Here is a 24,365-nt window from a genome sequence, read left to right as displayed (position 1 = left end):
AACAGGAGTACAAACATTTTCGGCCTTCTTAATAGGCCTTCCTCGGGTACTTGTTTTTCGGGTACTTCCTTGTTTTTATATTCTGTAATATTTTTGTTTGTATATTTAATTTTATGGTTATGATAAATTTTATATATTAGTGATAACTTAATATTTATTTATAAGACAAAAATGTTATTAGCAATATGATATGTTATATACTTTATATTATAATTAATATATACCTTGTAAAATACAGTGTGTCCGAGAATGATTTTTATCATTCTAGACATTAATAACAAAAATACTAATAGGTGAAATGAAATGCAGTTTGCTGCAAAAGAATGAAGAAATCTAAGAGTTTTTTCTGGTATCAATTGCCAAACTTAATATTTGGTGTGGACTTTTACATGATGCTGTAATAGGTTCATTCTTCTTTGTGGAGAAGACTGTTAATGGTAATGTTTAACAGGATCGTTTTGAGTTTTACGTTATTCCACAATTGGAACATTTGCAGCCAAATGTTTTATTTCAGCAGGATGGTGCTCCGCCTCACTGGACATTTTCTGTACGTGAATTACTTAATAGTGTTTCCCGAACGATTGATTGGTCGTGGAGGACCCACACCTTGGCCTCTGCAATTGCTCGACTCCACTGGATTTCATTTTTTGGGGTTATGTTAAAGACAGGGTTTATCAAACACCTGTTTCTGATATATCTATTTTAAAGGAAAGGATACAATTAGCAATCCTCACCGTTAAACATTGTTACACCGCAAATGTTAAAAAACACTTGGAGGGAAATCGAGTACGGACTCGACATTGTTCGTGCTACTAACAGAGCTCACGTACAGCTACTGTAAAAAACTCTTAGATTTCTTCATTCTTTTGCAGCAAACTGCATTTCATTTCACTTGTTAGTATTTTTGTTATTAATGTTTAGAATGATAAAGATCTTTCTCAGACGTGCTGTATAACTAATTAAATTTCATTTAAATATCACCCAAAAGAAATTCAATGCAGACTGAAATTTATATTTAGTTTTATTATTAAATTTAAATTAATAAATACATTTTCTTTCTCCTGACAAATGGAAATACTATTTGAAGTGCTTTTAACATTTTTATATAATGTATAGAAAAGTTCCTAGACAATTTATTGCTATTTTGATAAGAAATATTAGTAAATGGAAGAGTATGAAAAATTTTAATGAACTTTGACTTTTTATGATTTAACTGAATAGAATCACAATTTTTAAACTTTAAATAGAAATAGTTAACATTTGTAAACAATGTGTTTGAAAAAATAAGGAAGTAATGACTATTTTCTATTTCTGACAAGGTTCTGCTAATTCAACATTATTTGAATTGGTATATATCAATCAATTATATTTAAATGATTGCTTTATTTACTTAAACTTAAGTGTTCAAAATCAAAACAAGTGATAGATTACTGTAAATATAACATCTTTGGCTATTTATAGGCAGGGGAGGCCCTAGCAAGGTTTTCAAGTGGTGCAAGATCTCATTGTGGCGTCCCCCTGTAGAGACTAAACAGTACATAGAGATTAAAGATAACATACATTTTTTACATTATTAATAACTCAGACCTCTGAAAGATTAACGTAGTAGAAGTATGCATGGGAAACAATAACAGTAAAAAGGAAACAATATTTGTTTGAAAAGGTTAACAGTCTACAATGTTAAGTGTGAATTTCACGCTATATGTGTATACCTTTGAAATGCACACAACCCAGCTCACTGTTGTATAGAATTTATTTTGGCGGGTAGGATTAAGTAGTAATAAGGTGATTGTGTTTTATTTTTTGTGCAGACAATCTATTGTTGTATTTTTTGCGCTCCCCTTATGACGGCGCCTGATGCGGTCACACCGTTTGCACCACCCTAGGGCTGCCCCTGTTTATAGGCCATTGTCAGGATAAACACATTCAAAATTTTTTCCAGTTTTTAAATTTTTTCATCCTTTGCCTTTCTTCAGTCCCTCTAAAGTACATATAATTTACAATAATTATAAACTATTTAAATCATTATAAATTACATGTAAACAATAAATGTTTTCAGATAAATTTGTCATCTGAATCTCCTCAAAACATAATCAAATAACAACAGTTCAAACTCTCAACATATAAAAACAAATTTAAATGTCTGTTATGAAATAATGAATGCATTATTATCCCATGTAATAATGATATAGTAACAAACTTCCAAGAGATTTTAAACAAAAATAAAAACTACAAAACAAATTAAAATGTCACAGCAACATTGAAACAATTTGACCTCTCTGGTATTGTATAGTAAATGACAATAAAAACAAAAATGATGGATATAATAATGATTAATAATAGTAATAGAATAACAAACTGTGAAGAGAATAATTAGAAATTAAAACAAAAATAGCCAAGCAAACAACTTCACAATACAACAATATACAACAGCATAATTACAGTTTAAGGTTCAATAAAAAGAATAATTTACGGTTATTGAAAAATCTATAAACAACACTTTAAAAANAAAATGCATTCTCAGAATAAAAAAGATAAAATTTAGTAATTTAAACAGATGTAATTTAGTTTGTGTGTGGCTTCATTCAAAGAAACTTCTATATAAATTATAAAAAAATTGTTTTTTTCATTTCATTTTTATTAATAAATCATTGTAGATATAAAAACAACTAAGCTCAAATATTCTACAATAATCATATTAATTACTGGACTATTTGGACTATAGTTTTTTCTATTAACAATTAATAAAAAATTAATTTTTGTAAAGGCAGGCAGTGGTTAGACTGCTATCTTATACCGACAATAACTAATAATTACAATAATTTTTAAATTAAATTTAATTCAAAATAATAAATATGATACTGTAATAGGCAATAAACAAGTTATATATAACATATATATATAACTTGTTTATTGGTAAGTTTATTCTTTCCTTCTGAAAATGAGATGAAGCAAACTTTCTGTGTAGTCACTGCTCAATCTGGGATTATTAATATATTTTTAATTTTATAATCAGAAAGTGAATTAATAATAAATCTCCTTTCTATATAATGATTTTAAACTATTATTATGTTAATTATGCATCTACAATAAACACCTGTCATGGAGCAGCTATGAATGGCAATAATTTCTGTACACTTTCATCTCATTAAATGAATTTTATCATGGGTAGTGCAAGAATATCTGACACCTAGGCTAAGAAAATTTAGGCATCCTGTATATTGTGTGTATATTTAAATACTGTATATAAAATTACATGGACTGACTGACTGACTGACTGAGTGATTGATTCATCATTGCCCTGAGCAAACTGCTGAACCTAAAGAGGTGAAATTTGGTACACAGTTAGGGTATTTCATAAAAATGCACATAAAGAAGAGATTTTTGGAAATTTCCCCATGGGGGAAAAAGACAGGATTAAGGCTTAACCTGAAGAACAGCTTCTACTGTACTATTTTAGATACAATTTTTTGTTTTCAACTATGTTTAGTCTTCATTGAGTTTTGTATTTATTGAGTACTTAGGTGTATTAAATTGATAACATTTCAAACATTGTTATAAATATTTTTATATATTTTGATTTTTTTAACCGAATGTTCAAACTGTTTTAAATTCAAATTTATTATTGGTTTGATTATAGAACGATTGTAAATGTTCCAAAAAATTGATCAAGTTGAAAATGTTCATTTGAAGCAGTAAAATGATTCTCAGCAAATAATCATAATAATGTGTTATATAACAATTATTATGATTGTTGAAGATTACTGTTGATAGTAATAACTTAATTTTCAAATGAACAATATTTACCAAATCATCCAAATTGTTTGCCCAAGCAATGCTGGACTCATTTGCTAGTATATATATATATTATCCTACACAAGCACATGCATACACCCTTAACATGTGGATATTTATAAAAAATAATCTCATTATAAACATTTTAAAAAATTTTTATGTAGTTAATACTAATACATTTACATATATATACACATAATTACCCCTAATCCTAATATCTAAGATAGTCTGTTCATTAGAATTGATCATACCACCTTTAAATAGTTCTTTGCTGGTGGTTCTTTGCTTTGTGAAATCATGTATGAAATTGACATTGTACACTCAACACTGACCTACTCACATGAAATTGTAAGATACAAAATGCTTTCTCCTCACCACTGTCAGCCATTTTTACAACTAGTCTGCCTGTTACCTTATGGTAGAATTATGAACTACTTGGCCCTTCAGAAATAAACTTTAGGATGTGTTCTAATGTATTTCACTGGATATTTGATCACTGATAATGTTATATTCCTGTGTTTATTGTTTATCATTTAAATTACTTTGGAACAACTTATATATGAGACCAAAAAAGTCAACCTTGTTTTCCTAAAATATGACTTCAATAGTAATGTAGTCATATTTATATAAACCAGGGCTGTGGAGTCGGAGTCGTGGAGTTTTGATGTTTTAGCTGGAGTTGGAGTCAGAGTCGTCAAAAAATCCGCCGACTCTGACTCCTTTTTACTTACCAACTTGTTATGTATATAAAACGGAAAAGTATTGGAATCGTGTCAAATTTGACCCTCCAAGGTTTTTTTTTTTTTTTCCAAATCTACACGTTTGGAGACTTCCTGAACCCCTCAAAAAAGTCAATAAAGGGAAAAAATGCATTGGGGTGCACGTGTGTTGGTGTTTAATTTGTTTAATTTCTTTATTTTCTGTTCTGAGATATTAAACAATATCTCAGAATAGGTAAAGTTTAAGAAATGAAATGTGGCACTGTAGCTTGCGTATAAAGGGGCATTAATACTATTAAATTTTGGTTCTTAATTAAAGGTCGACAGGGTGAAGACATAAAAGTGGTCATGTGTCATATCTCTTAATGAATATTTTACTCGTTATTAGCGTTCAAAATTTAAAAAAGTATAATAAAACTCGTCTTTACCCTCAAAGTAAGCTTTTTTGCCATTTTATAATAGTACAGTAAAACCTGTTAAGATGTTGTCGCTTAAGATGTTAGAATGTATATGGGGACATGATTTAGTTCAACCACTTTGACTTAAATAACTAACTCTTGTGTTAAACCATCTGATTCCGATTCTGACCACTCTGACCACAGAAATTATTAGTCTTCAAACAGGGTGAACGAAATCATGCCCCCCACACACAGTCTAACATTCACACATATAGAAAAAACCTCGAATCTTTTGCATATCTCGAAATTTCAAGGTGTCCCGAGTCCAAAAATGTAAAAATTTGGGAGGGGTCATTTTTTGACTGAGTGCTACACTTTTCCTCTGTTATATACAGCCGGAAAAGTAAAAATTATCGAATACATATTTATATATTACTTAGAGAAGTCTTTTAGCTTTGGAATAAAAAGTTTCTATCCTCTATCTTTATTACAACTCTATTTATTGAATATTTTATTCTGAGGTCACATGATGACAACAGAATTTCCGGGTCTCTTTCGGTAACAAGCCTGCCCTGAGTCGGAGTCGGATGGTAAGGAAAAGTCAGAGTTGGAGTCAGTAGATTTTTACGTGACTCCACAGCCCTGATATAAACATTGTATATGCATACACAATCTTAAAAATGAAAGAAATATTTTAATTATTTAATTTTAATCTAATATATAATGCAACTTTCATTATTTCTTTCTTTTAGCATTTTCTTGCAGATTATTTTCTGTTTTGAGATTTGAAAGTGTTATCCATGAATTTGATCCTTACTTTAATTATCGTACAACTCGCTATTTGGCTGAACAAGGTTTCTATCATTTCCACAATTGGTTTGATGATAGAGCATGGTATCCATTAGGAAGAATTATTGGAGGCACTATATATCCTGGTAAGATAAAATTATTATTTCTTAATTTAAAATTTTGAATAATTAACATCAAATATTTTTACATTTATAGTATTGTACAAAAATATTATTATTGAAATTATTAATTTATATTTTTGGTTTTTCATCTGATTAAAATTTAAAAAGTTAAAATTGTTTTATGTGAAAAATTATTGATTATATTAATTTGAGATTAAATTATCTAATTTTTATTATAAAAAGAAAGTAAAAACACACTGAGTGCAGAATTAACNAAAACGTAGTAATAAATATGTGACATTCAGAGGGAGTAATAAAATAATTAAATAACTAAGTTATATTTTAATACAATGACAAAAGGATTGAGCCAAAGGTCAAACGGGGAAAGGACGATAAAGTGGAAAAACCCACACACATCCTATTTCATTTGATTTTGTAAAAACCGATCAGATGACCATCCAAGTTAATAATTATTACTAAGGTTGCAAAACAAACCCTGACCTTAGTCACTACCAACCATTAATTCAGTTTGTTTGACAGCTGTTATCAATTTTATGAGGTAAAATGAGTAACATTACTGGATAGAAAGAGGTAATAAATTTGTCAGAGCGTCTGATTTCTGACAATTAACATAAACAACACCCTGAAGCAAATCGAACTTGGACCACATTGCATCAGAATTCCCCCTGATAATTCCCCTGCGGGACTGGTATAAAAAGGGGTCGCACCCGCACCTCGGGGCAGTCGTCAGAAGGAAACCTCCGGGCGTGGACAATGGCAGACATCTTCCAGAAGAGCACAGGGCTCTGTCCATCACCTCTCTCAGCAACCTCCACAGTCCATGATAGTCTTGCCGACATCATATGAACAGGGCATGACTTATCAGAGGTATTTTAGTTAGAACAGTAAATGTAAACTCTCTCTCTCTCTCTTGGTCCATTAGTTATAAGTAGAGTATAACATGTAACTGCCTCTATGTATTTAACCCTTTTATGTTTTATTAAATTTGTTGTCGTATTTTAAACCTGTCTATCTGTCTTATTCAAGGGACACCTATCGACTTACCCACCTCCCTCCCACTCAATTGTTTAACGAGCTCTCCTACTTGAAATAGTGTTACATATCGTGAGTTAGGACATGCTTAATTATCCTAACTGTGTCAGTTTACCGCCATTGTATGATTTGCATGTTTCCATTAAACTCCTAAGCCATTCCAAGACAATGAGAGCGGGTTTTACAAACCCATTCCAATTAAGTGGACATCAGGGATCCCTGAGCCCCTAGCTGCTCACAAATAGAACACGATGTTCTAATGCAAGTGGAACACACATTATTTAAATAAAAATTTCATTATGAGCATGCTCAATATTCAATTATGATAGATGATATAATGTCATGCAGTGCATGTGTGCATATACATCCAAGTTAAAGGTATGTATATCACTATTTAACTGTTTATATAGGGCAACCTACATGCTGGGCAGGTCAAGCATGGGAGTGTTGCATGGCTTCAAAGTTGTTGTAAGGAGAGATTCCCATATATATAAAAAAAAAAAAAGAGTTTCTGGTCACTGCAGTGTCTGAGTAGCATTGCTTCAACCCGTAACAGGTTGTAGTTCTGTACGAGTATTTTTTATGAGCTCTGTGATATGCTTTCCTTTCACCATGTCGTCTTGGTGCTCAGCTAGGCAGCTAGCAAGCATTCATGTTGTGACTCCAGTGTACCTTGTGTTTACCCCCATTATAGGATTCTCCAACAGTACAGATAGATTCCTGACTTTTCAAAGGTGGAGAATTTATTCCAATTATTGTAGATGAGTCTGTGCAAATTCGGGAATGGAGATAGGGGCAGGAGAAAGTTATGTTGCCTGAATATATGGCAAATACATATGGAAAGTGTCTGAGGTATGGTAATGGTGTGTAACAAGAGGGAAATGTCAATCTCCCTCTTGTTATGCAGTGTTGTGCTTGGAAATAGAGATTCCCTGACCATATTATGCACATGCATGAACTTAGCATGTGAAAAACCAGCTGTGCAGACTGCAAAACTGTATTTAAATAATATATGTTTCATTTGCATTAAAACATTGTGTTCTGTTTTTAAATTTCATTCGCCTGAAGATGATGAACATATGTTTATTGAAAGTGCTAGTGAAAATTAAATACTGTTAATGATGCATTCAGTGTGTTTTTACTTTCTTTTTATGTGATATTTGGCATGAGGTTCAAGCTGTATTGTGCTAATTTATTCTATAATTAAACTGTGAAAGTATAATAGATTGTTTTTTTTTATCAAATTAGATTTGTTGTAATTCAAGAATTCAAATTCTTATTCTATTATTATTTTTCAATTGAATAGAATGTTACCTCTCATATTGTGATATTTCTACAGTTTTAATGATATACTTTAAATTTATGCTTTGAATAATAAAATACCAAATTTGCTATTTAAATAAAACATTACTAATTACAATTTATTATTTAAGAAATTATTAAAATTTGTATATTTTATGAAAGTAAAAAATTTTTAATTATAGGTTTAATGATTACATCTGCTACTATTTACCATGTCTTACAATTTATCAATCTCACTATTGACATAAGAAATGTGTGTGTATTTTTGGCACCATTATTTTCAAGTCTTACAACAATTATTACTTATCTGCTTACAAAGGAACTGAGAGTAAGTAATATGTAGAGGTTTTGTAAAAATTTCAGTCAATATTGATTTTTACTTTAATAATAGCCATGGCCACTATTTTAAACTGCTTATTTTCTTGTGGTTACCATTGAAGGCAAATTATTATTTCAAGGTTTAATTTAACGAAAAGTGGTCACTATTTGAATAAAACCAGTAATTTATAATTTTTTATAATTGAATTAATGAAGAAAGAAAAAATTTTTTAAATATTTGTCTGTATTGAAATTGCACAAGATAATATTTTTTCATTTAAATATTAAATAGTATAGTATAATACTTTTATTAAATATATTTTTCATAAATATAAATATCATATTCACTTGCGTATAAGATGATCTCACATATAGGACGAGGTGTGACTTTAAAGATCAAAATAAAGAAAATCAAATTTATTAATACAATTCTAATTTTATTTCATTTATTCACAAATAAAATATTATAAAATGCACATATTAAGGCAAACATGGTTGTTTGCCTTAATATGTGATGAATGGAAAACAAAACCAAAACATTATAATGCACATGACTGGAAAAAGTTTATTTTTAATGATTCAGAATGTGCTAGTATTCATTAAAAGTAACAATTTAACTAATATGAAATAACTACATTTATAATCATCATTAAGTGACCTGTATTTCATTAATGATTTTATAAATAATGAAGAACTGTTTTCTGTGGACAAATGTAATGCAATGCAGCTTTAATTGATAGATGTAGGATTAAACCAATAAAGAAAGGGGTGTGTCTTAATTTGCTTACATTAGGAGCCAATTTATGATAAATACTAGACTAGACCTACAATGGCAGCATGAACTCAATGTGGTTCATAGAAATTATTGCAAAAACACTTTGGATTTTAGTCCAAATAATCACGGATCTTAAAAAAATAAAATAATTTTATTTGGAAGTGGGGTATAAGGACTGGCACCAGTACAACGCATGTGGTAAGAATGAACTCAAGAGGGAGACAAGGACTGTGGGGGATGCATTGAAGTGTTGCCAGGTTGGACACAACATAAACAATCCTTTGCTTGCATGTATAGGACAACCTAGGTTTTTGAAGCAGTGAACACAAATGAATGAAAACCTCATCTCATACACAAGTAAATACGGTATGTAAAATGTATATATATAGAAATTGTAAAATTATTTAATTTAACTTAAAAGAATTGTTTTTAATGAATTTGGTTTGTGAATTATTAAATTAAATAAATTATTGAAATAAAAGAGCAAATAGTTAATTAAAATTTAATTTACTATCTATAAAAAATATATTATAACAAGCAATTATTTATTGTGACATTGTCACAATGCTACGTTGCAATTTTTAATCATATTTTTAATTTATTTAATTTAAAGTGTATGCTCTCCACCTCATCAGGTGGCTTACCCCTGTGCATCATACTTTTCCTTTAACAATAGTCATCTATTAAATGCTTTCAGGGGGAAAGTTTTGAATTGAAATATGTTGACTTTTGGTCTGCACTGGAAGTTCATATACAGTTAATTGGGGCCTCCTGCCCTATGCTTTCAATATCTGGTCTTGGATTGCATCTAACTAACTCCATTCTCAAGATTAAGGAAAAACAGATGGATGACAGTGGGAATTTATAGGTCTACATTTTTTCAAATTGTAGCCCAATTATTTTTGGATACTAATTGAATTTTTAAATTATTTTAATTCTTTTCATTCATCAAGTATTGTGACCATAAGTTTATTATGGCAATATCAATAGTTGATATTTCCATCAAAGCAGGTCCTATGATTATGATATATGTCATTCATGTCACTGTAGCAATGACACATCTTGCTAAAGAGACATGAATGATGTATATCACAATTCCACTATGGCTACATCATTTGTAATTGTAAGTGCACTCTAGCATTTCTACAGGGTGCACTCATAAGTCCACTGGTGCTGTTATGGCAATGTGTGTGTATATCACAACTACCTGTGCATTATTATGATGATATTGTGTATAAAATTGTGAATGAAAGTCATTACATAGGTTTTAATCCAAAAAAATAGAAAAAAGAGAAACTTATGAAGATTTCAAAAATACTGAAAGTAAAGATGAGTTTGATTTTAAAGTATATAGATATAATTTTGTAAATAGTCTTAAACTTCAAATGAAGAGGATCCTGGGTTACATTGTCATTATGAATAATGTTTGATTCTATGCAAATATATATATAGATATAATTTAAGTGATACTATAGTAGAGGGACAGAAAGTAATTATGATATTGAGGGCAATGGCATTATTAAGGGGGCAAAGTGGAGACATGTTCTGGACACTGACCATGGAGTGTCAAAATGAGCCTGTAAATTTAAAAACCCATAGAATTTTTTGTAATTAGCATTGAATCAGGTGCCAGGTATGAGGTTTGCCTCAGATATTAAAACTGTTTTGTACAACCTGAACTGAGGGCAGTCGTAATGTTGATGACATAACAGTGCAAAAAAGTGGAAAATACAAGTCATTGAGTGAGACACTTATGATAATGGAAGTATTCTACTTCTGTAGAAGATGAATGGTACTCTGTTACAGAAAATGAAGATATGTTACAGAAAACAGTTGCCACTCACTCATATAAAGAGTCTTGGGTGCAGAGTTAAAATTTTAAATTTTTAAACTGAAAATTTATCATAACATAAATCAAAATGCGATATTATTTTTTATACAAATTGAATGAATGTAAAATATATGTATTGATAATATTTATTTTTAATTTTTAAAGGATGCTGGATCAGGATTAGTAGCAGGTGCAATGATATCAATTGTACCAGGCTACATTTCAAGATCTGTAGCTGGATCTTATGATAATGAAGGTATTGCTATATTTTGTATGCTGTTAACATACTACATGTGGATTAAAGCAGTTAAAACTGGTGCCATGTATTGGGCCACAATGTGTGCTTTAGCATATTTCTATATGGTAAGTATACATGCATTGTTAAATTTTTTAAAAAATTATTTTATTCTAATCTAATTATCTAATAGAAAAATTAAATTTTCATTAAAATTTATTTTTATGTAATATTCAGAAAGAAACCTACTGTGTATAAATTACAAAAATTTTATTTGAAATACTTATTACTTTTACTGTGAAGAAAATTCATCTTTATTATCATCATGTTATATTCGGAAATATAAATGTAGATTTTAAAGGCAAGATGGATTAAGTCAAATTTGTATCTTTATTTGAAATCAGATAGTTATATTTTGTTGTTAAAACATTTTTATGAGAAAAATGAATGAGCAAACAATGCTGAAGCTCAACTAATAGTATTTTGTTATGTAGATAGCTTTAGTTTTAGCATTAAAAAATGTCTTCCCAGTTACTCTAGTTTCAACATAAAAATTTCATTGAAATGGCTACTGTTAAAGGCGAACAAAGTAGAAAAGTTAAACATAATACTTTTAAAAACCCATGCTACTAAATTATGTATTTTTTAATCAATGATTTATTGATGATAATTCAATATTAACCTGCTTTAAAATTGAACATATTTATCGATTAAATATTTTGTTGTTTTCTGATACTAAAGAAAATTTTGTAATGAATAATTGTTTTATAAAAGAAGAAATATAAAAATGATAAATAGTTTAAAATCTTTTTAAAAGTTTCAGAAACATTTGTAATAAAGAGATTTTTATTTTGATAATATAGAAATTATATTTTATAATTTTATAATGATCTTAACTTAATTTTTAAAGTAATAAAGCAAGAAAAATTTATATAAATAAGCAAAATTTTATTTCATTATCAACAAACAACAGAAAATTCATGACTTCTAGCCTATTCTGCAAATATAAAAGAAACTAATAAATAAATAAATAAATAAATAAATGATATATGTTCATTGTCCCATGCAACTATTTTTATGTAGTTATTTGTTCATTATATGTTGACAAATACAACATTCCTTGTTTTCAAGGCCAAGTTAGTCCTCAGTGCAACTAGCATCATCATCTGGGAGTGCTGATCTGAACATTGAATCATAGAGTTTGAAGCTCCTTGCATAATGTATGATGCTCATTTATATAGCTTGCACCCATTTTTTTATAGTCTGCAGGTGCTGCTGTTGAACTTAATATAATTTGGAAAACAACTCTTAACATATCCTATTTGCAAAAGTTACAGGTTTGAAGCCAGCTCAGATTTATGCTTTTTTTCAATTATTTATGAGTTAATTAAAGTAAATAATAGAGAATAACATAGTGATCTGTAACCAAAATTGTCCAACTATTAACAAAATTATTAATAAAATTTAATAAAGAAATATAAGATAATTTTAGTGTGTTAATTTGAATTTGGCTTATACTCAACTAATAATTTAGAATATTGTTAATATGTAAAGAAATACATTTTTTAAAGTATTATTTATATATTTATTGATTTATTAACATAAAATCATATTTGTTTTACTAAATACTTCATTTATACACATGAAAATATTTGAACATTATGGTGTAGCTGGCCAAATAACTCTTGTGCTATAAAAGTTAACCTTTCATTCATACTTGAACATGGACATAAATACCCCATTCTGTAATATATTTACAAACAGAGAGAGAAATATCAAGGAAATGAAATAATCTTAACATGTTTATTAATTAGAATCATTTATGAAATGCAAATTTTTGATACATCAAAATGTATTTAAAAAATTTTTAATACTAATTAACAATTTTAGAATAGAATTCTTTGATTAGACCTATCTAAGAATTTTTATTTTATTTCTAGGTTTCTTCATGGGGAGGCTATGTATTTTTGATAAATTTAATTCCTCTTCACGTGTTAGCTTTAATGATAACTGGACGTTTTTCTCATCGCATTTATGTTGCTTACAGTACTGTAAGTAAATCTTAAATGTTTTTGTATCTAAGATATAATTAATTAATTATTAATTTTATTAGATTTTATTTATTTTAAATATCCAGTAATTTTGTTAAAATTTCTTATAACTAAAATTATTATAATTTTCAGGTTTATTGTTTGGGAACTTTACTTTCAATGCAAATATCATTTGTTGGCTTTCAACCTGTTCAATCAAGTGAGCATATGGCTGTAAGTATATGGCTAAACTGATTTTTAATTCACTTAATATATTTTTAAAAGGTTTACACTTTTTTTTAAAATTAAATATTGTTTTCATATAAAAAATTATGCTATTGAATACATTATATGAAAATTACTTCTGGTAATTATTAATTTCACATATAATTTAATAAGGAAAATTTCATTACCTTTAAGTGTTAAATATATTTTAATGCTTTTGAATTAATAATAAGTGTAGATATTTCATATATGCTGTGTTTAAATTCTAATTTGAATTACAGCTGCCACAAAATGTAAAATTATCCAGTTCTTAAATTTAACAATCTTACCAATAAGTATTAATTATTATTAACCTATGATCAATCTAAAATTATATTTGAATCTATCCAGACTGATAAAAATTTGAAATAAGTGCACAATTACTACCAAATTCTATAGGATTTTAACATATAAAACTTCAGGTTTTAAAAAGTTTAAAAACTTTTTAACTTGTTTAAAATAATTATATTTTTTTATGTCAATAGATATAACTTAATATTTTTCAGTTTTGATTCCCTCTATTTAAAGTTTCATTATTATTTTTTGTTTTACTATAATATGATACATATATTTAGTTGAAATTAATGTTTGACCAAAAAAAAAACTAGATAATCTTTAACTGAAAATATTTAATGAAAATCTGTTAGTGTCATTTATAGCTTGTCAATTGGAAAAATTTCTTTATTCAATAAGATTTTTTAAAAATTAACCAATCGTTTTTTTGAATAAGAATTTTCATATCTGAAAAATATTTGAATTGATAGAAAGAAAAAACATTTTGATTAAAAAGTCTGAATACAGAAATATATAGAATATATTATAAATATGTAATATTTATTACTTAAACTTTTACAGGCTTTAGGTGTTTTTGGCTTATGTCAATTACATGCTTTTGTTGATTATGTTCGAGCACGTTTGCCAAAAGAACATTTTGAAGTACTCTTCAAGACTGTTGTTATATTAATTGGTGGATTATCTTGTGTTGTTGGTGCTGTTTTAACAATCACAGGAAGTATCCTTACAATTTATATTTTATTAATTTGTTATTTTTAAATTATTAATTTTTCTTGGCTGTAATCTGATAGCAATTTCCCAACCTATTTCTGGGATACACAAAACATTTTCTGAGAGATGCAAAAAAATCTGTTATTATTGCCAATTGTAATTTTGAATCTTTTAAAATTTTCAATTTAATCAACTAACTTCATGTCTGTGTTACTAAATTAAGTGCCATAGTATTTTAAATTGCAAATTAATAATTAAAACAACGTTTATGAAGCAACCATTGAAAACATTGGACATCATTCTTTGACTTTTCAATTTATGGATGTTTAAGGAAAATAAAATTTCTATTTTTATGAAAGGAGTATGTGGACTGCAAAAGATTGGGAATGACTGAAATGATTTGATTTCTGCTAAATATTGCTTAAAAAGAAAAAANATTACCTTTAAGTGTTAAATATATTTTAATGCTTTTGAATTAATAATAAGTGTAGATATTTCATATATGCTGTGTTTAAATTCTAATTTGAATTACAGCTGCCACAAAATGTAAAATTATCCAGTTCTTAAATTTAACAATCTTACCAATAAGTATTAATTATTATTAACCTATGATCAATCTAAAATTATATTTGAATCTATCCAGACTGATAAAAATTTGAAATAAGTGCACAATTACTACCAAATTCTATAGGATTTTAACATATAAAACTTCAGGTTTTAAAAAGTTTAAAAACTTTTTAACTTGTTTAAAATAATTATATTTTTTTATGTCAATAGATATAACTTAATATTTTTCAGTTTTGATTCCCTCTATTTAAAGTTTCATTATTATTTTTTGTTTTACTATAATATGATACATATATTTAGTTGAAATTAATGTTTGACCAAAAAAAAAACTAGATAATCTTTAACTGAAAATATTTAATGAAAATCTGTTAGTGTCATTTATAGCTTGTCAATTGGAAAAATTTCTTTATTCAATAAGATTTTTTAAAAATTAACCAATCGTTTTTTTGAATAAGAATTTTCATATCTGAAAAATATTTGAATTGATAGAAAGAAAAAACATTTTGATTAAAAAGTCTGAATACAGAAATATATAGAATATATTATAAATATGTAATATTTATTACTTAAACTTTTACAGGCTTTAGGTGTTTTTGGCTTATGTCAATTACATGCTTTTGTTGATTATGTTCGAGCACGTTTGCCAAAAGAACATTTTGAAGTACTCTTCAAGACTGTTGTTATATTAATTGGTGGATTATCTTGTGTTGTTGGTGCTGTTTTAACAATCACAGGAAGTATCCTTACAATTTATATTTTATTAATTTGTTATTTTTAAATTATTAATTTTTCTTGGCTGTAATCTGATAGCAATTTCCCAACCTATTTCTGGGATACACAAAACATTTTCTGAGAGATGCAAAAAAATCTGTTATTATTGCCAATTGTAATTTTGAATCTTTTAAAATTTTCAATTTAATCAACTAACTTCATGTCTGTGTTACTAAATTAAGTGCCATAGTATTTTAAATTGCAAATTAATAATTAAAACAACGTTTATGAAGCAACCATTGAAAACATTGGACATCATTCTTTGACTTTTCAATTTATGGATGTTTAAGGAAAATAAAATTTCTATTTTTATGAAAGGAGTATGTGGACTGCAAAAGATTGGGAATGACTGAAATGATTTGATTTCTGCTAAATATTGCTTAAAAAGAAAAAATGTTATACTTGCAAATATAAATTCAGATTTATTTATTATTACATTATACAATTATTTAAAAAACATACAGATTAGAAGAAAATATTTTAGTTTTAAATTTATTTATATAACTATTTCAATATACAAAACAAATTATTTTGTATTCCATAATACTCATACTTCTTTTTATAATAATTTTATTTTAAATCAGTTAGAAATATAATTATTATAAATAACATTTTTATCCTATTCATGAGTGAATTTTACATTGTATTTCAGTTTCTTCTAAAAGAATTTTTATATGAAAATAAAATGATTTTACCTTACAATACCAGACAAAAGAAAATAATACATTATTTTCACCAGCAGCAGATTGAATTAATCTTTAATTTATTAATATTTTCTATCTCCTAAGAGAAAGTTATTTTTAGAAATTAAGAATGTTTTCGAACAGTTTGTTTATTCAGATTTAATTCTTTTATATCAATTTTTTGATAAATGATTTGTATAAAACAAATGAAATTTGTATCATCTAATTGTTATCTTTAATGATTGAGAAATCTCACCGTGGACTGGCCGTTTTTATTCTCTTCTGGATCCATCTTATGCAAAAAATAACATTCCAATCATTGCTTCTGTATCAGAACATCAGCCAACGTCATGGTCTTCATTTTATTTTGATTTGCAGCTTTTGGTCTTTATGTTTCCAGGTGAGTAAAAAAGTTGTCTTTTAATCTATTATGTAATATGCTAATGTAAGAATTTATTAACTTGTACAGTACATATTAAGATACATGTGTTTACATTCTAATTATTTTAGAACTTGTTTTAATGGATTTGATTATTATCTTGTAATTTTTCAAGTTTCATTTTATTTGAACTAATTTAAAATTTATTTTAACTCATTTTACATTAAAATAAATTATTCAATTATTGATTGGATATTGGCTTTTTCTATATATAGGAGTTGTTCAGACCTACATAATTTTTGATTTATTTGCTAAAAGTATTAATTTTCAATTGTATCGTATTTTTCATTTTTTCCATCTGTTGTCTTCATAGATTTTATTATTTTAATTCATTTGAATAACTGTAATATACTATTCATATGTATTATGCATATGATATTTATAATAAGTGGTGATTTTTAATTTTTAATATATTAAAATGTAATTTGATTTTATTTATTTCAAATTATTTTATAAACTTTAAACCATTATTGTATTGAGGATATAATTTTGAATGATGTTCAAAACTGTTTTAATCTATTATAATAATTTTCTGGAAATTAAATAATATTCGATTCTGATCAAACAGTTGAGAATGAGCTCAATTGTTATTTACAGTGTATAAATGTTTTGTTCTTTGAGTGCTTCATTTTATAAATAATTCAAATATATTTTGTGTAGAGGTAATTGATATCAGTTTTAAAATAAAAACAGATATTAGGCAAATTACCCTAAAAATTTAACTTTTGTTCTAAATTTCATAATGGGCAAAGTGTATTTTTATATTTATTCCATTCTGAGCATAAATTCAAGATAAATTTTTTTGTTAATTTGATGAAAATCCATTTTTTATTTGTGGTGATATATTAAATGCCAGAAATATAGAGTTGTAAATACAATAATTATTATTATAATTTAATAAAGTTTTATAATTGCAAGACTTCGAAGTTGGAGCAATTAATTAATGCTGAAAATATTTTAATGTAGTCTTACATTAAAATGAGAACTTTTATAGTTAGATATATTTTTTATTCTTTAGTTGAAAAGAAAGGAATCAAAATCTGTTACAATAATCTTAATCTGTATATATATATATATATATGAGAATGTTTGTTTGTTTGTTCGTTCTTTATACACTCCTAAGCCATAATATCAATTGCTACAAAACTCTGCAGTTATGTTCAAATACTTGTAACTTAAATCATGTTATACATTCCATCCCAAATTATTGATTGGATTTTTATATATCAATTAATTTCTGTCTATATTTGATTTCTGGCTTTACATGTAGTGCCATCTATTGGAAAAAGTTTAACAAAATAATTAACTAAATATAATTCTTACAAAAAAAGGATAAAACTTTTAAAAATATATATTATATTCACTTAATTACTGTGATATAGCATGAAATAGATGTACCATTATACCTTTACTGCAACAGGTAGCACATACTACTAAACTTCAAGCAGGCAAGTGCTATTTTGCTTCTGTACATCATACTTTTCCTGTTAGCAATAGACTCAGGCTGGTTATGTATCAAACTCTGTTTATGGGAAAATTTTTGAATTGAAACAATGTGGCATGCAGTACAAATTGGAAGGTCATATATAGTTAATCTAGTCCTCTTTCTCTTAGAATTTTCACATTTGGTCTTGACTTTCATCTATCTAACTCCATTCTTGAGATTAAGGAAGGACAGAGACAGATAGCTGACAGTGGGAATTTATAGTTCTTATGGAGAGTATAAGTACTCTCCAGTAACTGAGTGGATAAAACCACTGAACACTAGTTGGTCGTGGGTTTGCGCATGGCCAAAGGACTGTCCATGTGGAGTTTTTTGGGCTTTCTTTGCATTAGTAACACTTAAATTAGGGCCAGCTTTACATAAAAGTCTTCCTGGAATGCATCCCCCTTGACAGATCACTTGTGTATTGTATTGCTGTAATTAAATAAACTAAACTAATTCTGATGAGCTATTATTTATTGTGACATCATCACAATGCCAGGCTGCAACTTTTCATCACAGTGTTCTCAATTCTTTTAGTGGTAGTCTTGCCCTGTACTATACAGCATACTTTTCCTGTTAGCTATAGAGTTGTGTCTGTCCTCTATCTAACTCTGTTTTGGGGAAAATTTTGAATTGAAGTTTGTTCCAAACCAGAAGTTCATATATAGTTAATCTGAGCCTCCTGCCCTAAGCTTTCCACATCTGATCTCATTCTTTTCTCAAGATTAAGAAAGGACAGACAGACAGACAAGCAGGGAATGACAGTCGGAATTTATAGGTCTATAAATTTTTCAAATTGCAGCCTTTTGAATTGCCAAATTGACTCCTTACAATAATAAACACTATAAACAGTTTGAAATTTTAGAAATTAAATAAAATTTTCAAATGTTAATTGCATCTGATTGTCAAACTGTACCAAATTTCCATGTTATTCATGGGCTGTTTTTAAGAATATTATTTTAGTTAATTATTATACAATTTTTTATCAAAGAAAATGCATTTTGGCATTTCATATGCTTTTTTATTATTAAATATGTAACAAAAAAAAAAATCACTTTTTTTTTTATATCTGATAATTCACAATTTTGAACTTAAATGTTTAGTATAAATGTAATTTTAAAAGAAAATTTATCTTTGCAGTTGGTCTCTACTTTTGCTTTGCAAAATTAACTGATGCCAATATTTTTATCATTTTGTATGGAGTCACAAGCATTTATTTTGCTGTAAGTATTTATTTCAAATCTTTTATGATAACTTTTATATGCAATTTTATAATAATTTATATTAAACAGTAAATTTTGTTTAATTGAACATTTACAATTCAATAAACATGCTATAATCATGAAATAGGTTTTATATAAATAAATTACATATTTTAACAAATTAGCAAATTGGTAATAATAATTGTGCTACATTTATTTAAATACTATATCTTCATATACAATAGTGCAGAAATTATTTGTGATATCAATGTTATGTAGTTAGAAAATGGATCTCTTAGATACCTCTTGACTTTGTAATTTCTGAAACAAAATGTTAATGTCAAATGCTACATTGTGAGTTATTCAGTATAAGAGAAATAATAATCTAAAAAAATTTCATTTACTTTTACAGTGCTTTTATTTACAAATATCATTGTTTTTTTAAAAACCTCCCAAGTCTAATTTGCAAGTTACATTCACTATTTTATATATTTCAACAGTTTCATCTTCCATATTAAATTTTAGTTTATGCATTACTCGTAACATTTAAAAATATGTAATAAATATATCCATAAATTCATTACTAAAATTTATTGTTTTCATAAAATTAAATCTAGATTATAATTATTTGAATCTATATGAACAAATTTTTAGTTATTTTATTTCTTAATGTCTTAACCAGAATTATTTTCGGCTTAAGACCTAATAATACAGAAACAGGTAATTAGATTTTTATTATTGTGATCAAACTGAGAATATAGAAGGAGAAGTTCAGGAAAATATTTTAATTTTAGGATTGAAGGATATGTAATTTGAGTGAATCTAGTAAATTGATATTCAATTTTTTAAAATTCTATAATTTGAAAATGAGTTGCAAATTTTACAATTTCAAGCCAAAAAAATGTCATAAATAATAAACTGTGTTTTTTTTTTTAAAGAAAACTATACAATTTTAAAATTGAAAATTATGACTATACAAACTACGTTTCGTCCTTCTGTCTAATGCTAAGTCTAAGTCTTTCAGCTTAAATGCGATTATATAACATGAATGCTGTTGGAAAGAATTTTACCAATTTTTAATGTTTGTAGACGTCGTAGCCTACAAGAAAGGGTCAACGTCAAGATCGTTTTTAATTGTGCATGAGGTTTTTTTGATTGTATTTGTCTGTTATTTTTAAAAGATTTTTTCTTCAAGTCGCCAGCTGTTTTGTGGTTCCTGGACTTGAATGAAAAGGATAAATAGACAGAAGGACTGAAACTTAGTTTGTATAGTCATAATAATCCTGGGCTTCTATGTGTAAAAGTATACAAGTTAAACTTTTTAAAATGTTTTAATGCTGACTTATGTAAATACAAATTGGTAAGTTTATTGAGATTTTAATAAATAATTTTCTCTGAGTTTATTTTTATTAAGATGGACATTTAAAAAATTTGAGAGAAAAATTTCATTTAGTATTAATTTAATCATTAACATAATGAATTAACAATAAGAAAGTTTTCATTTATAAATGTATTTACAAACTTTTGGTTTGCAGTTAAACTGAAAAATTGCATCCAATATTTAATTTTATGTATCGGATGCATGTTTTCTAATGCTAATGCAATAATTAAAAACTGTTTATTCGTATATTTTAAATTATTTTATACTAAAAAATGATATTATTCTTCATGTTATTGAAATTATTTTCTGTTAATCTAATTTACTTGGTATATCTTCAGAACAATTATCATTGAAATTACTGATCTCATTAATTTCTTAAATAAATTTTTTTTATATAATGCTGGCCAAGTAAAATGCAACACCATGTAGGTCTCTACATATTAAAGGTGTTGCATTTTACTTGGCCAGCAGTGTATTTAAAGCCAATTTTATATTATTATTATTATTGTTTGATTCTTGTGCTAGAAATAAATGAATCATTGCAGCTTTGGCAAATGAAATGTTTGTAGATTATACTTTTTAAATTTTTTCCAGAATTTATTTACTGATTCAATATTCTTTACTATTTCAAATGATAAAAAAACTTTTGTGATGATTTTGGATTTTAAATGACTTTTAAATCTGTTAATATTTAAACTCTATACAAAACCTATTAATACAAGGTCTGTTCAAAAAGTATTGGACCTTTCGTCGGCAAAAATAAATTTATTGACTTTGAGGTACAAAACCCTAATCCCCTTCAAAGTAGTCTCCTTGGTAATGTATACACTTCTCCCAGCGTTCCTGCCATTGCTGGAAACACTGCTGGAACGCATTTTTTGGAATCGTTATCAGCCGGTCCATCGCATTTCACATGATGTCTTTTCTCGACTAAATTTGGGTTTCTTTTAGCGGCATTTTCAGCTTGAGAAATAGCCAAAGGTTACACGGAGCCATGTGGGGAGAGTACGGAGTGTGACAAACCACAGGAGTATTGTGTTTGGCGACGAAAGCCCGAATCAGATGCGCAGAATGGGCGGATTCGTTATCACAATGGAGCTGCCAAGTTTTGATCGACCACAGATCCAGTCGTTTGCGTCGCACTGTATCGGAAAGACGACGAAGGACCTCCTGGTACTACTCCTTTGCGATGGTTTGGCCTTGTGGTGCATACTCACGACACACCACCGCACGAGAGTCGAAAAAACTGTCAACATGACCTTTGATATTGCTGCAGACCTGCCGCGCTTTTTTGGCCTCGAGGATTGTCCCCGAAAGCCTGCTGAATCTTGCAAATGGTTTACGCTCGGGTATCGCCAAGGTTTTTGACAAAATTTGATGTAATATCACTGCTCACGTTGTTCAGTCATTTTCCAGCTTAGTGGAATCTGACGAGAGCCCACTACATGACCTCACTCATAGGCCGATTGCCAACGACTGACGCTTCCTGCAGGCGGGAAAAAATTCAGGGCTGTGCATGACTGTCCCCTCCACAAATCCACCGAAGGAGGCCTCTCGCGCATCATTGGTTTACGCGGAAAAAAAACAGGTCTGATACTTTTTGAACAGACCTTGTATGAAGGAGGAAAAGAAAAATGTTTAAAAAGTAATTGGAAACCATTCTTCTAAAATATTTTAAATCTGTTTGTAGGGAGTTATGGTACGATTAATGTTGGTATTAGCACCAGTAATGTGTATATTATCTGGTATTGGAGTCTCGTCAATGTTAACTACCTATGCCAAACAATTAGATTCTTCACAGCAAGATAAAAAATCAAAGCGATTTGAAAGCAACTATTTTATGAGAAATGAGGTAAAATCTTAATGAAAATTTTTTAATATTTTAGTTCAATGATATCAATTAACAAAAGTAATTTTAATTATAATTAAGATATTATTTATATAATATTTGAACTTTTTTGTTTAAAATTGTTATATATGGAGTTGTTCTTAAAATTAAAAGTGATGTATCAGTAATGATGATACATAATTTAACACTTATAAAAAAAATAATGTTTATTCATGGTTAAAAGATTAGTTAGTTTTTGTTTTTATAAATTTAAATCGTGATTAATAATTATAGAATTTTGCCAATAGATTTTTCAATTCTTACTTTTCATCTATAACCTAAAAAATAATAATAAATTTTAAAACATATTATTTTATTTATTCCATACATAATGTTATATATCTGACTCTACATTGGAAAAATTTCTAATTAGTCTTTTTGAGAAAACCATTTATTTATAAAATTTTTACTTTTAAATGTCATCTGAAAATAGTTACAAGTATATATCTTAAATGCCTGAAGAGAAGATGAATCGTAATACATGTAATGTCTTCAGACATCAAAGAATAGATAATAATAAAGTTTATGATGAGAAAAAATGTCTGAAAAAATATTTACAAAGACATGTACAGTAGAGCATCGATTATCCAACTCAATTGGGGACTGGGGTTGGTCGGATAAATGAAAAAACAGATAACCGAGAAGTATGAAAAAATACATTATAGTATATATTTTAGTATATCCCATGTAATTAGTATATCGCTATTAACCTATTTTGTGTTGAATTTTCATCGATGTTAAGTGTAACAAAATTTTTTAAAAATAATAATCGTCGCTATTGTATCGTTAAAAATTAAGCCTCATTTAAATACTGGCCTCCCTTTCATGGTCGAGACAATGTTGCCAGCTAAAACATGCAAAATTTAACAAAAATAATATTAAAGTAGCCAAGACATAGCCAAATATTGTAGCGCCACATCACTAGCGGACATTTGAATTTGCTGACTAGAACAGTCGGTTAACCGATGTGGCGGTTGATCGGGGATCGGATAATCGATGCTCTACTGTAGTAAGAAAAGAGGAATCGCATTATGACTTCACACTACGTGCATGAACTTAGCTCAATAGTAGAAAGTTTGTAAGAAGTTAAACTTGGATGATTGATTTTATCAAAACAACACTATCATATTGTCAATAAACTAATTAGAAAACAAAACTAGGTTTGAATGAATTAGTAAAAGAAGTGATGTAAGACTTCAGCTAAAAAGGAGAAGGAAAATTGTTGCTTTATTAACAAATAGAGATGACACAGAAAGAAATTTGATTTTACAGTAGTACCTCAGGACACAAACGCTCCAGCATGCAAAATTTT

General features: G+C 27.7%; 1 protein-coding gene across 2 annotated transcripts in view; it reads left to right on the top strand.

The window, feature by feature from the left end:
* LOC111623543 (dolichyl-diphosphooligosaccharide--protein glycosyltransferase subunit STT3A-like) overlaps positions 1–24,365 on the top strand; it is a 32,324-nt gene that overhangs the window by 3,103 nt on the left and 4,856 nt on the right. For both annotated transcript variants that reach the window (XM_023366154.1, XM_023366153.1), the window contains exons 3-11: positions 5,665–5,847; positions 8,361–8,506; positions 11,268–11,465; positions 13,278–13,388; positions 13,521–13,601; positions 14,487–14,643; positions 16,905–17,057; positions 19,723–19,805; positions 22,856–23,017. In XM_023366154.1, the coding sequence (XP_023221922.1) occupies positions 5,665–5,847; positions 8,361–8,506; positions 11,268–11,465; positions 13,278–13,388; positions 13,521–13,601; positions 14,487–14,643; positions 16,905–17,057; positions 19,723–19,805; positions 22,856–23,017 (1,274 nt within the window). The remainder of the gene's footprint in view (positions 1–5,664; positions 5,848–8,360; positions 8,507–11,267; positions 11,466–13,277; positions 13,389–13,520; positions 13,602–14,486; positions 14,644–16,904; positions 17,058–19,722; positions 19,806–22,855; positions 23,018–24,365) is intronic.

The sequence above is a fragment of the Centruroides sculpturatus genome, unplaced genomic scaffold, assembly GCF_000671375.1.
Source record: "Centruroides sculpturatus isolate CEXI.00-Female unplaced genomic scaffold, Cexi_2.0 scaffold288, whole genome shotgun sequence".
In the NCBI taxonomy this organism is placed as follows: domain Eukaryota; kingdom Metazoa; phylum Arthropoda; class Arachnida; order Scorpiones; family Buthidae; genus Centruroides; species Centruroides sculpturatus.
This window is presented reverse-complemented; position numbering and strand designations above follow the sequence as displayed.